This window comes from Camellia sinensis, chromosome 3, assembly GCF_055761805.1.
Source record: "Camellia sinensis isolate YWXY chromosome 3, ASM5576180v1, whole genome shotgun sequence".
NCBI classification, from domain to species: domain Eukaryota; kingdom Viridiplantae; phylum Streptophyta; class Magnoliopsida; order Ericales; family Theaceae; genus Camellia; species Camellia sinensis.
Genome location: NC_138963.1, coordinates 112,287,316 through 112,301,622, shown reverse-complemented (window position 1 = coordinate 112,301,622; position 14,307 = coordinate 112,287,316). Strand labels below are relative to the sequence as shown.

Below are 14,307 nucleotides of genomic sequence, written 5' to 3'. Positions count from 1 at the left end.
ACAAAAATTGATCAAAATTTATTTTAAAATCCAATAAATATGATTATGGAAAAAAAATATGTGTATCGGTAAATTTTTTTCAAATTGTACAAAAAATAAAAAAATTTCACTATTCCGGTTACCGCAACCGTTATGCTACGGCCTTTACACCCCGCAACCACAACCGCGCCACTGCCACTGCCACTGTTATGGCGACCGCAACCGCTTTTCAGAACATTGCCTACCATTCTGGACAAAACATGGTAAGGGCTTGACAACATGGAATTTTAGCTCTATAAACAAAAAATATTTGAGAGAAACATACTCGTCGAACAAGGTCCAAGCAGAGGTGGCATTGGATATCACGACGAAGATCAGCAGGTAAGCCACGCAGGATAGCTTCTTCATGTACTCCTCGAGTTGCCAGCCACTTATATTGAACAAAACAGCGAACACGTTGTCTCAAATCTTCAGGTAGTTGTCGATGTCTCATCCACTCTTCAGTGTCTCTTCGCTTAAGTCTCCATTCCTCGAGCCTCACTGTTAGAGATTGCAGGTATGTCTGAGAGAGACAGAGAAAGAACAAATTAGGTTTATCTCTAAAACCATAAATTGCAGTAGGAAGACAAGCATTGACAAAAGAAACAGAATGCTAGATAAGTATACTCCATGATTTACAGTTTCAATCTAAATGAAATTTTAACACCCTTTTGAGTCATGGTTTCAAATGGTATCAAGTCAATCAGACTGTCATAGAGAAGGAAGCATCACATGATTCATGCACTGCCAAAGTTGTGTGCTCTATTTGCTTCTGAACTAATGAAACTTTTACGCTTTTACTAAATGCAAATTAGAATTAGGCAGAGGTTTATTTTTGCTCAAAATGGCAACCAACAAGGTCAAACTTATGATCCATAATTTGATGATTAACTTGGTTCTTTTTTTTTGTAGTTTTCTATATTTATTATATGTCATAATTTGAATATTTTATTTAACAATAATGAAAAATGGAGCATAATATTTACAAAAATTGAAAACTCATATCCATGGGATTAAACATTAATATATCATTCACATAACAAAAGATAAAATAAAGTTGTAAATCATATTCCTTTTAACAAAAAATGTTTATTCTACTAATACATCACAAGAAATCAAAGCATAAGCAATCACAATAAACATAATCGCAGTAGCATAAGCAAGTTACCCACAACACAATAATATCATTTTTCTACATTAAAAAATAAATTTAAAAATAAAAAAAATAAAAAAACCTAATTTCTTCCTACTTAAACAAATCTTTATATTCATTTCAAAAAAATAAAAATTCAATAACTTCTTTTTAAGGGATTTTTGGCTAAAAACTCCTCAAATGGATTACATCTTATGAGAAGTTCAGATTGAAAGGTTTTAATGTCTAAGATCCTTCATCTCATATTTTTTATTGTGAAAATGACAAGTTGAATATCTTTTGGACTTTTTTGCCCACAAACAAATTTGAGATTGGAGATCTTAGATCTGAGATCGGAGACCTTAGACCTAAGATCAACTACAATAGATCTACTCCCTCTCTCTCTCTCTCTCTCTCTCTCTATATATATATATATATATATCCAGTTTTAGTGCCCTTTTTTTTTGGGGGGGGGGGGGGGGGGGGCAATGACCCATAAGTCCCATATTGTGATCTATTACACCAGCTAGTCCCACATTTAATCTTATGAACCAGGAGGTCCTAGGTGCTGTGGAATGTCACATTCGCCCTTATTTATTAACAGATGGGCGGGTGAGGGTGTATCCCAATATTTTTGCTATTACCTAAAATACAGAGCACCGCATTACAAAAATCCACCACATTTCAATGATCACAAATGTAGCAGCGATATATGGCAATGTAAGTTTTCTAAATGAAACTTTATTCAATTGTAGTATGTTTACAAAGAGTGCATCAGTTATATATAGCCCTAATCTATGATAGCAGAAGGAAATGCAAAGAAAAGGGAATTGCCTAATTCCTAATATACCATATATACAATGCATATTCTCACACCCCGCTCAAACTCAAGGTGTTTTAGCAGAAAACACTGAGAGTTTACTAAGAAGAAACTGAAACCGAGCGGTAGTGTGAGTCTTGGTGAAGAAGTCCGCAAGTTGCAAAACTGAGAAGACAAAAAGAAACAAGATAGAGCCAGACTGCAGATGTTGTCGGACAAAGTAACAATCAATCTCAATGTGTTTCGTTCGTTTATAGAAGATAGTATTGTGGGCAATTTGAATAGCATTGCGGTTGTTACAATAGAGGGAGGTCGGAGAAGACTAAGGTACACCCAAATCAGAGAGAAGACAATGAGGCCAAACAAGCTCAGTAATAGCATGAGCCATAGCATGGTACTCAACTTCGGCGGTAGAGCGAGCAACAACAGTTTGTTTCTTGCTTTTCCAAGAGATCAAGAAATCACCAAGAAACATACAGAAACCAGAGGTGGACTTGCGATCAGTAACATCACCAGCTTAATTAGAATCAGCATAGGCCACCAAGTCTAAAGAGGAATTAGATGACAACAGCAAGCCCTGAAAGATGGTACCCGGAGATAGCGAAGAATGCGAACCAAAGCAGCCCAATGTGTAGAGCGAGGAGCAAAAACGAACTGACTAACCACATGAACAGCATAAGCAAGATCAGGGCAAGTGACAGTCAAATAAACTAAACAACCCACCAGCTCGTGATAGATTGTCAGATCATCCAGAGGGACACCGTCGGTAGAGTTGAGCTTCACATTAAGCTCAAAAGGTGTATCAAAAACCTTAGTGTCTGTAAGACCGGCATGGTGAATAACCTCAGTAGCATACTTGCCCTGAGACAGAAAATAGCCTTTTGGAGAAGAGGCAACCTCAATACCAAGAAAATACCGCAATGGATTCAGATCCTTCATTTCGAAAGTGCGGAAGAGATGTTTGACCTCAGAGATAGCAGCAGAGTCAGAGCCAGTGATGATCATATCATCCACATAAGTAGGAAAGCAACAAAACCAGCCGAGGTATATCTCAAAAACAAAGTAGAATCAGAAGCAGAATGATGAAACCCAAGCTCGGTAACGACAGTCTGAAAGTGATCATAACAAGCACGAGGAGACTGCTTCAAACCATACAAAGCACGCCGAAGACGACAAACCTACCCAGAGGAGTGGAGAAGACCAGGGGGAGGACACATATAGACCTCCTTAGGGAGATAACCGTTAAGAAAAGCACTCTTAACGTTCATCTGATAGAGAGGCTAATGTCGAACAGCAGTAACATAAATCAAGGTACGGACAGTAGTCATCTTGGCAACAGGGGCAAATGTCTCCTCATAATCAATACTATACTCCTATGAGAAACCCTTGACAACCAAGCGAGCTTTGTAGCGCTCGAGAGAACCATCAGAATGAGTCTTGACTTTATAAACCCATTTGCAACCAACCGGATTCCTACCAGCAGGCAAAGGAACCAACTCCCAAGTGTTAAGTCTTCTATAAGGCAAACAACTCATCTTCCATAGCTTGAACCCAATTAAGATCCTGACAGGCCTCCGTGTAAGACTATGGTTCTAAAAAAGAATGAATAACAAACAAAAAAGTACGATAGGAAGCAAAAAAATATGTATTAGACCAACTCAACCTATTTGGAGGGCGACGCTCACGAGTAGGATATCGATGTGCAACAGGATCAGAGTCGTCAGAAGCAGAAGGAGCAGCAACAGGAGTAGAGACAACTGGTGGTGAGGGAGCCTAACGACAAGAATAGACCAACAACGGAGGGGAAGAAGAAGCTGAAGGATGAGAAGGAGCCATGGGTGATGCAGACGGAGAAGTAGGAATGGCCTCAGGAGGAACAATGGAGATGTACTCATCAAACGGGACCTCAGAAGGAAATGGGTCAATGTGAACCAAATCTTCTTTGGAAATGAGAGCAGTGAGAGGGGAAAGCTGAAAGTAAGATAAAAATTCAAGAAAGGCAATATGACAGGAGACATAAAGGCGACGAGAGACAAGGTCATAACAACGATAGCCTTACTGAGTAGGACTATAACCTAAAAAGCTATGAAGCACGGATACTTTAAATAGGGTGACGTATCCGTATCGGATACCAATACTCCTTGGATACTCGCGGATACATATCGGATTTTTCATTAATTTTGGAGTATCGGATACTTAATTTTGAAGTATCGGATACTCCAAGTCATATTTTCTTGTTTTATAAAATTAGAATTCTACATTTCTTGCATAATAATACAATATAATATAACTGCAAGTATAAATATAAGAATATTTTTTTAATATTTTGTTAAATTCTTCAATAAGAAGAGCATAGTGAGTTAAATAATAGAATTTATCAAATTGATGTATCCTAATTATTTCATGCATGTTCCCTATAACTACATAGAAAGTAAGAATTAACAAGAGAATATAACAATCGTAAAATTAAATATCAATAAATAAATAAGCAAGTAAACTTGAATACAACATTTTTCACTAGTGTCAAAGGAAAAAGCATAGGGACAAATTGTGAATTGTTCTATTATTGTAATATAAATATATTAAACTTGATATTGAAATGAAATATTTGTAAGACCTATTAAAAATTTAAAAAGTAAACAAGCTACTAGCTTAAATTAATACAAAATTCTTAAAGGTTAGTATTTTGCATTATAAAATTACATTGTGGTTTCTATTAATTTTAAATGCCCAAATAATACACATTAATGTGTGTTTGGGAGGGGAAAGATTGTGGTTTCTATTAATAATTTTAAAAAATATATTTTTCACAAACGTATCCTAGTCGTACCGGTATCCTATTTTTTTAGGTTTTGTCGTATCGCCATATCCGTATCTTGCATCCGTATCTATGCTTCCTAGCTAAAAAGACACAGAGAACAAATTGGGCATTAAGTTTGGTCCTATCTTTGCAGGGAAGAAGGACAAAACAAGCAGACCCAAACACACGAAGGAAGGAGTAGTTAGGAATTTGGGAGAACAAAGCCTCATAAGGAGATCGATCAGAAAGAATAGGCATGCAGTTGAGGAGAAAAGCAGCAGCAAGAACTGCCTCCCCCCAGAATGGAGCCGAAACTGAGGCAAAGAAAAGAAGAGACCTAACTGTCTCAAGGGGATGATAGTGTTTACGCTTGGCTCGACCATTTTGGGCAGGTGAATTTGTACAAGAAGTTTGGTGAATTGTATCCAAATTGGCCAAATACTCACAGAACTCATTTTTAAAATATTCCTCACCCAAGTCAGACCGTAATACTTTAATTATAGACCCAAACTGAGTAGTAATCATAGATTGAAAGGTACGGTAGATCTGATAGAAATCGGACTTATGAGTCATAAGATAAACCCAAGTATAACGGGTGCAGTCACCAACAAATGACACATAGCATGCAGAACCCCCTTTGATGAGAACAAGAGAAGGGCCCCAAATATTAGTATAAACTAAAGAAAACGGTGTATCAGATATAGAAGTACTTTTACGAAAAGGTAAAGCTGTCATTTTGGCAAGTTTACACCCCCGACATTCAGTAAGTTCACTATGAGAAACTTTACCCAATATACCTGACTGAGCTAAAAACCGTAAGCGGTCAACAGACAAATGCCCTAATCTGGAATGCCACAAATAGAAAGGACTTGACAGAGAATCTAACTGAAAAGAAAAAAAGGGCAATCGGAGAGGTAGTCATAGGCAGATGCAAGCTCTCCACCACATAGAGGTCTCCAACTCTATGGCCAGTCCCGATTTGCTGCTTCGAGATCCGATCCTGCACAGGACAAACAGAAGAAGAAAAGATAACATCAAAACCAAAGGCATCAAGCTGACTGATAGATAATAAACTGACAGATAATAAACTGACAGATAACTGAGGAACATAAAAGACAGATGGAATAGAGACAGCAGACAGAGCAGACAGTAGGACAGACCCAATAGATATAACAGACATACCAGACCCATTAGCAGCATTGACAGTAATAGGAAAGGGAGGAAGAGTACAATTTTTAAGTAAAGAGAGATGGAGAGTTATATGATGAGAGGCACCAGAGTCAAAAATCCAGACAGACAAAAAAATATCTGAAGAAGACCCAAGCAAACCTGAATGAAAAGGGGAAACAATGGGAGGGCAGATAGGGATGGATGGGAGGTAGACAATATATGCTGAAGCTGACTAATCTAAGTAGTCAAGGAAGCCAAGTCAGGATCAAGAGCCGGAGTAGATGCAGTAGAACTGACAAAAGCCTGAAAATTACTCGGAGAAGAAGGGCGAAACTGAGTCCGAGACTGCTGAGAATACGAGCCAAACAGACATCCCTTCTTAGGATAGTTATACTTCCGATGGCCCCTCTGATGGCAGAAGGCACTCATTTGAAGCAAGGAGCCCCTTCTTGGGCTTTACAGAAGCTGAAATTGTCATCATCTTAATAAACTGAAAGCTAATAGGGCAACAATGTAATAAACCAATATATCCAAAATCACAGTGTAAGAACCAAAAGAGTGTGGGTTCTAAATGTAATATCAGAAAACAATATGACAATAATCCAATATCAGAGGATTTCAGATGCAAAAATCCAATGGGTCAAATACCAAGAAGTGACCAACTGAAAGATAGGGGTTTCGAACCAGCCTCAGATAGAGCCCTTTCGAGAGAGAGAAACTGAGAGGTAACTTCACTTCGATGCAACCAACAGATGCGACAAAGCAACCAGAGAACCATACACCAAGGACAATCGCGAGGCAGAGAGCAACGAAAAGAAATCACGAGTCAAAGACTTGCGAATCAACTAGGTCGCAAAATTTGTCCAGAGAGCTTCGAACCAGAGAGAGAACTAGGGGTTTCGACAGACTGAACTAGAGATGGGTCGAAGTCTTGCAAAACCAAGATGGGTCGCGAGAACAGATGGATCAAACTCTAATGACCTAGAGAGCAATCTCGAGTGAACCACCAACCAAACTCAGATTAGAACCAAAGGGTTGCGTGATTGCTGTTAGGGTTTCAAACACGGCTCTGATACCATTTACGTTTTCTAAATGAAACTGTATATTCAATTGTAGTATGTTTACAAAGAGTGCATCAGTTATATAGCCCTAATCTATGACAAAAAAAGGAAATACAAAGAAAAGAAAATTGTCTAATTCCTAATATACACAAGCAAGGAAATTTCCTAATTCCTAATATACCATATATACAATGTATATTCTCATAGGGAAAACCCTAACGTCCTAACCCATTTGTCAAAATTTGACCCTTTTTGAACTAGCGAGTATCTCGTCGTTCAAATCATCACCAATTATACATTTGGATTTCTTTGATCACATTGAATTCCCAAGATTCAGGCTTGGTATATAACAGTCCACACTGTTAAACCTTTACCCCAGTTTGTTCGTAGCCTGTCGTAGCAACGTGACATTCCTCTAGTAATGTTTGAGATCCGGTTGTCCACCGCCAGCATTCCTTGGTCCATTTTGGTGTGTTCACATTGCAACAATGATGGGGCATAAACATAAGTGTCACATTTTCTGTTTGTCAATGTTGATGTTGCCGACTTCAAAATTAGGGTTCTATGTTTGATTTGGTGTATGATGGCTGTTCGATGCTTATTTTTTAGGGTTTTACTGCTTACATTGTTAAAAATCAAGCGCCAATATCTATTTGCCATTATTGATTGTACCGACTTGAAAATTAGGATTTCTTGGTTAGCTTCATGTGTGATAGATATTTGGTGGGTTTTTGTGGGTAGCTTTTTGTTTGTGATGTGAATATCAACTATAATCTTTGTCACCAAACGGGTTCACAATTTGGGGGTGTGGGGTTTGGGTGTTGCAGATCAATTCTGGTAGGAACCCTTAACGTGGGTGACATGTGGTTTGGTTGTTTGTTTTTTGTGATATGTTGGGGCTATGATATGGGTGTGTGAATCATGTGGGCCTACTAATATGGGTTCCAAATCATTCCAAACGTGGCAAACATTACAACGTAATTAGCAGGAAGTCAATGACGTCGTACGCCAATGTAACACAAGACAAAAGGGCATAACAGTCCACACGAACAATTTCAATGTACCAGGCAGGATCTGTTTGATTACCTTACCAAATAAATAGGACTAGATAGAGTATAAGAAAAAATGCAGGACTCAATGGTACACACTTCTCCCAAACGCGACTTTCTCATAAATTTCCCCTTTTTTTGTGTTACGATCTGTTCGAACATTGAGATTGGGATCTCAAACAAAAATGTTATTTCAATATGTTTAGTAGCGCAAATAGTAAATTTTACTATCTACCAAAGTAAAATTAAAAAAAGCAAAATTTTACTATTAACATTATTAATTCAATATTCTGATTAATTTCTCATTTAATATTTATACTAAAAATGGTAACGATCGTAGGAAGTGTGGTGGTTAGTGATGTCAATGGTAAAAATTTACTATTTACAAGTTTCAATTAGACAGTAAAATTATACTATCCAAGTAAACAGAGTAAATTTTACTATTCACAAAAACTGTGAGGTTTGGATTTTTTTATTGTTGTTTGTAGTTGGTTACTAAGTGGTAGTGGTGGTAGTGGTGGCAACATTGGTCATTAGATGATGATGCGGATAGTTGTTGAAAATGGTGTCTAGAGTAGATTGTCGGAGAAGATGAGTCATTGGAAGTAATAATGAAAATTATCGAACAATGGTCACCGAAGATTCTTGCCAAAAAATGGTCATCGAAAAATTAGTGCCAGCCGGCGGTGGTCACTGAAAATTTGGCGCCAACCAGTGTTGGCACTGGAAAATTGTCACCGGCCTACGGTGGTCAGTGGTGGCTAGCAATAGTCAATGGTAGTTGTGGTAATGTAAGGTGGTGGGAGAGAAGGTTAAAAGTTGAGGGTATTTGTCACTTTTTTAAAATATTTTGAATTTTGTCCTTAATGAATGAAAACTTTTTGACTTGTTCTTTTGACAATAAAATTTGAGATTGAGGGACTTCTCAACAAAAACCCCCCTTTTTCTGTTGAAAATATGTAACCTACAGTAAGTAATTGGGTGTCTTCATCGTGTCTTGCTATGTCTCCAACCTGCTTGATTGGGAAAAAAAATTAAAAATTGGGATTCGAAAAAAAAAAATTTAAAATTGATGCACTTCCTCTAGTGTGTCTGACATGTGTCCATTGTGTGTTGTGTCCAACTGTGAATTATTGTATTTTATATTATTCATTCAATGTAGTTTAGTCCTTTATATTGATTACTTAGCTTTTGGTTTATTAATTTTAGTAATCAATATACAAGTTTCTTCTCTGTTATCATGGTATTAGAGTCACGACCCAAACGCTGGCACACCTGTCACGGGTCATCATCGACCATTGCAGCCCCTTTCTCTCTCTTTGCAAGGCTCTTCCTAGTTGCTATTTCTGGTCTCTAGGTTGCGTTGGAGACCTAGGTTGTGTGTCTCACACAGTCGAGTGCTCTTCAACCTACTTTGACCCCTCAACTGGTTCATCTAGTTCGATCGAAGCTCTCTCCCCCTGATTCAATTGATTCCTCTGTGTGACTCTAGTTGGTGATCTCTCTGTCTCTCCCTCTGGTTCACGTGATCAAAGTAAGGTCTGACCATGACGATCGACTTCGACTTCTGCTTCTGGCTTAGTCTCTCAGCCTCAGTTCCTCTCTGCTTCTGGTTTCGAGTTCAGATTCTCTCCCTCTTCTTTGACCTGGTTTTCTCTCTGATTAATATTTGTGGGTGATTAGGTCACAACTCTGGTTATAATAAGTTTACTGGGTTTTTAATTATAGCAATAGCAACTCTGGTTATCTAATAGTCACTCTGCTTATTTTATTGTGTTGTTTAATTATAGCACTATGGCTGATGATAAATTGCAAGCTATCACTACTAAGTTAGATAGTACCAATTACTCCCATTGGTCTACTTAGAAAATATGAGGAAGAAGAACTCCGAAAATACGAGGAAGAAGGAATATATTTCTGTTATATTCAAAACTTCTTATCTTACAAGACCAAATGACACTCCTTATATAGGAGATATTACAAACATCATTATAACCCATTATATGCCACTTACATATTATATATTACCACTATTTACCACTATCATATTATATACATGCCACTATCTACCACCAACACCACTATCATATTCTATACATGCCACTATCCTTCACCAACACCACTATCATATTATATACATTAACACAAATTTCCAGCACTCCCCCTCAAGCTGGTTTGAAGATATCTTCCATAGCCAGCTTGCTAGTCAGCTTATCAAATTGCTTCTTGTGTAGTCCCTTCGTTAGCACATCAGCTAATTGTTCACCTGTTGGAAGGTAGGTCATACAGATTATGCCAGCATTGATTTTCTCCTTGATGAAATGTTTATCCACTTCTATATGTTTTGTGCGATCATGTAGAACTGGATTATGAGCTATAGATATAGTTGCTTTGTTGTTACAATAGACCTTCATAGGTGTCGGGTGAGAAAGCTTTAATTCTTCAAGAATTCTTTTAATCCACATTACTTCACAGATTCCATAGGCAACAGCTCTGAACTCTGCTTCTGCACTACTTCTAGCTACCACATTCTGTTTTTTACTCCGCCATGTAACTAGGTTCCCACCTACAAAGGAGCAGTATCCGGATGTTGATCTCCTGTCTGTAACACTTCCTGCGCAGTCTGCATCTGTGTATACTTCAACTTGAAGATGCCCATGTTTCTTGAACAGTAAGCCTCTCCCTGGAGTTCCTTTCAAATATCTTAAGATCTTATAAACGGCCTCAAAGTGCTCTGCCCCTGGTGAGTGCATGAACTGACTTACCATGCTGACTGCAAAGGCAATATCAGGCCGCGTATGAGACAAGTAAATCAATTTCCCTACAAGTCGCTGATATTGTTCCCTCTCTTTGACTTCTTCAGCCTTAGCAGCTTGTAACTTCAAGTTAGGCTCGATCGGAGTCTCCACCATCTTACAACCAAGCATACCTGTTTCTCCAAGGAGATCAAGAACATATTTTCTCTGATTAACGAATATACCTTCCTTGGATCTTGCAAACTCCATTCCGAGGAAATACTTGAGGGCTCCCAGATCCTTAATGTGAAATTCTTTTGCGAGTTTCTCTTTGAGGGCTGCTAACCCTGCTTCATCATTACCAGTTAAAATGATGTCATCAACATAAACAATCAAAATTGCAATTTTACTGTTTTTTGAATGTTTATAAAATATTGTGTGATCTGCTTGACTCTGCGAGAAGCCACAACTGATAACTGCCTTTCCAAAGCGTTCAAACCACGCTCTTGGTGATTGTTTGAGTCCATATAATGACTTGTTCAATCTGCATACTCTGTCGCTTCCAAGTCTCTGCTCAAATCCCGGCGGTAGGCTCATAAACACCTCCTCTTCAAGATCACCATTGAGAAATGCATTTTTAATGTCAAGTTGATGTAGAGGCCAATCTGAATTTACTGCAAGAGATAACAGTACTCTGATGGAATTTATTTTAGCAACAGGAGCAAACGTCTCCTGATAGTCGATCCCATACGTTTGAGTGAAGCCTTTAGCCACCAGTCTCGCCTTGTATCTCTCAACGCTTCCATCTGCGTTACATTTTATCGTAAACACCCATTTACACCCAACTGTTTTCTTGTCTTTGGGTAGATCAACTATCTCCCAAGTACCACTTCTCCTTAAAGCATTCATCTCCTCCATGACTGCTAATTTCCAATTCGGATCATCTAATGCTTCCTGTATATTCCTTGGAACAAACAAGTGTGAAATCCTAGATGTGAAAGCTCTATGGTTTTTAGACAGTCTTTGATAGGAGAGGTAATTTGCAATAGGATGTTTAATGCAATTTCGGACACCTTTCCTAATTGCTATAGGAACATCAAGGTCGGAAATAGAAGGAATAAGATTACCTAAAATTTCGATGCCAGAACTCGGGTGGACATTCGGGTCATTAGGATGGACATTCGGGTCATTATTCCTCAGATGAAATCGCTTCCTAGTATAAACCTGAATCTCAGGATTTAGATCATTTTGAGGATCGAAACACTTATACCCCTTTTTGTTTGAGGAATAACCCAAAACAACACATTTTATAGCACGGGGGTCAAGTTTTGAACGAAATTGACTGGGAACATGAACATAGGCAGTACATCCAAAAACTTTGGCGGGTAAATCAGAAAACAACCTCGTGTCAGGAAAAAAAGTTTTGAGACAATCAAAAGGTGTTTTGTATGTTAACACCTTTGTAGGCATCCTGTTTATCAAATAAGAGGCTGTTAAAATTGTTTCACCCCATAAATATTTAGGAACATGCATGTAAAACATTATAGCACGTGCTACTTCAAGTAGATGTTTATTTTTTCGTTCTGCAATGCCATTTTGTTGAGGGGTATCCCGACATGTAGATTGATGAAAAATCCCCTTTTTTTCCAAAAACTCACCCAACTGCTCATTGAAATATTCTGTTCCATTATCAGAATGTAAAATACCAATTTTGGTTTGAAATTGGTTTTCAATCATATTGTAAAAATTTGTGAATAAATTTTTCACGTCAGATTTTTTATTCATCAAATAAATCCAACATAAGCGGGTATGGTCATCAATAAATGTAACAAACCATTTTTTACCAGAAAGAGTAGTGATTTTAGAAGGGCCCCAAACATCACTATGAATCAAATAAAAAGGTTTGGAAGCCTGGTAAGGTTTTGGCAAATAAGTAGAACGATGAAATTTTGCAAAAATGCAACTTTCACAATGAAAAGAAGAACAATCAATCCCTTTAAATAATTCTGGAAATAAATGTTTCAGATAAAGAAAACTAGGATGTCCTAGCCTATAGTGCCATAGCATTATTTTTTCTTGAACAGAGATTGAACTAGTACTATTAAAGCTCTGAGCTTTTTTATTACTAACAGGTACTTCATCAAAGTAGTAAAGACCTTCAAGCATCCTAGCACGCCCAATCATCATCCCCGAGTTCTGGTCCTGAAATTCACAATGGGATTCAAAAAATGTAACACGACAATTAGAATTCTTAGATAGTTTACTGACAGACAAAAGGTTACAGGCTAAGTTGGGGACGTGAAGAACAGCATTGAGATTAATTTTCTCAGTTAGTTTAATAAATCCTTTTCCTGCAATAGGTGAAAAACTACCATCGGCTATTCTGATTTTGTCATGACCAGAACAAGGGAAATAGGTACTAAATAAATGGGAAAAACTAGTCATGTGATCGGAGGCACCGGAATCTATGATCCACGGAGAGAAATTTAGGCAAGAGAAGGCTTTAGGATTTCTACCTGTTTGTGCCAACAAAACACTAGGAGTACCGGATGAGGAGTTGGATTTTATCAGCTTTAAGAGTTGATCAATCTGCTCTTTGTTGAAGGGACCTGAATCGGCTTCATTAGCGGTAGGAAAGCCATGATTTTTCTCTCCTTGTTTGCTGCTTTTCCAGTTGACAGGTTTGCCATGGATCTTCCAACACGTTTCGCGTGTATGGCGAGGCTTGTTGCAAAAATCACACCAGACCCGTGGCTTATCATCAAACCTACGCTGGTAATTTGCAGCCTTGTTGGCCGCAGCATCGCTAATTAAAGCAGAAATTTCAATTGATTCACCAGTATCTTTTTTCTTAAGCATGACGCTCCTTCGGCTCTCTTCCCTTCTGACTTCGGCAAATACTTCGCCAATGGATGGGAGAGGAGGTCTGCCAATAATTCTTTCTCGCACTTCATCGAACTCAATGTTGAGGCCGGCAAGAAACTTGTAAATACGGCTGTCTTCCACAGTTTTCTTGTGGTGGTTGCAGTCGTCAACCGATTTCCATTCGTATGTGTTGAAGATGTCAAGATCCTGCCACAACCTTTTCAACGAATTGAAATATTTGGTGACGGAATCATCTCCTTGACGAATCTCTCCCAACTTCAAAGTTAATTCGAAAACTTGAGATTGATTTCCTAGGTCAGAATACATCTGACTAACATTATCCCACAATTCTTGTGCAGTAGTATAGCACATGTAATTAGAGCTTATATCCTCCTCCATGGAATTGACCAACCATGTCATAACCATGGAGTTTTCAGCGTCCCAATTGTCGAACAGCGGATCATTAACCGCAGGAGCCTTCTTGTCACCAGTGATGTAACCGATCTTTCCTTGCCCACGGATATACATCCGGACAGATTGTGACCAGCGGAGAAAATTATCACCATTTAGGCGGATGGTGGTGATTTGGACAGAGTGAGAGTTGGACGTTTTCACCGGAATGGCAGCGGCAGGGGTTGAAGTGGTTTCGGACGTGAC

General features: G+C 38.3%; 1 protein-coding gene across 1 annotated transcript in view; it reads right to left on the bottom strand.

The window, feature by feature from the left end:
* Positions 1 to 14,307, bottom strand: part of LOC114280602 (cyclic nucleotide-gated ion channel 17-like) — a 47,627-nt gene that overhangs the window by 2,579 nt on the left and 30,741 nt on the right. Inside the window, exon 6 of the mRNA XM_082920548.1 lies at positions 305 to 541. Within this exon, the coding sequence (XP_082776674.1) occupies positions 305 to 541 (237 nt within the window). The remainder of the gene's footprint in view (positions 1 to 304; positions 542 to 14,307) is intronic.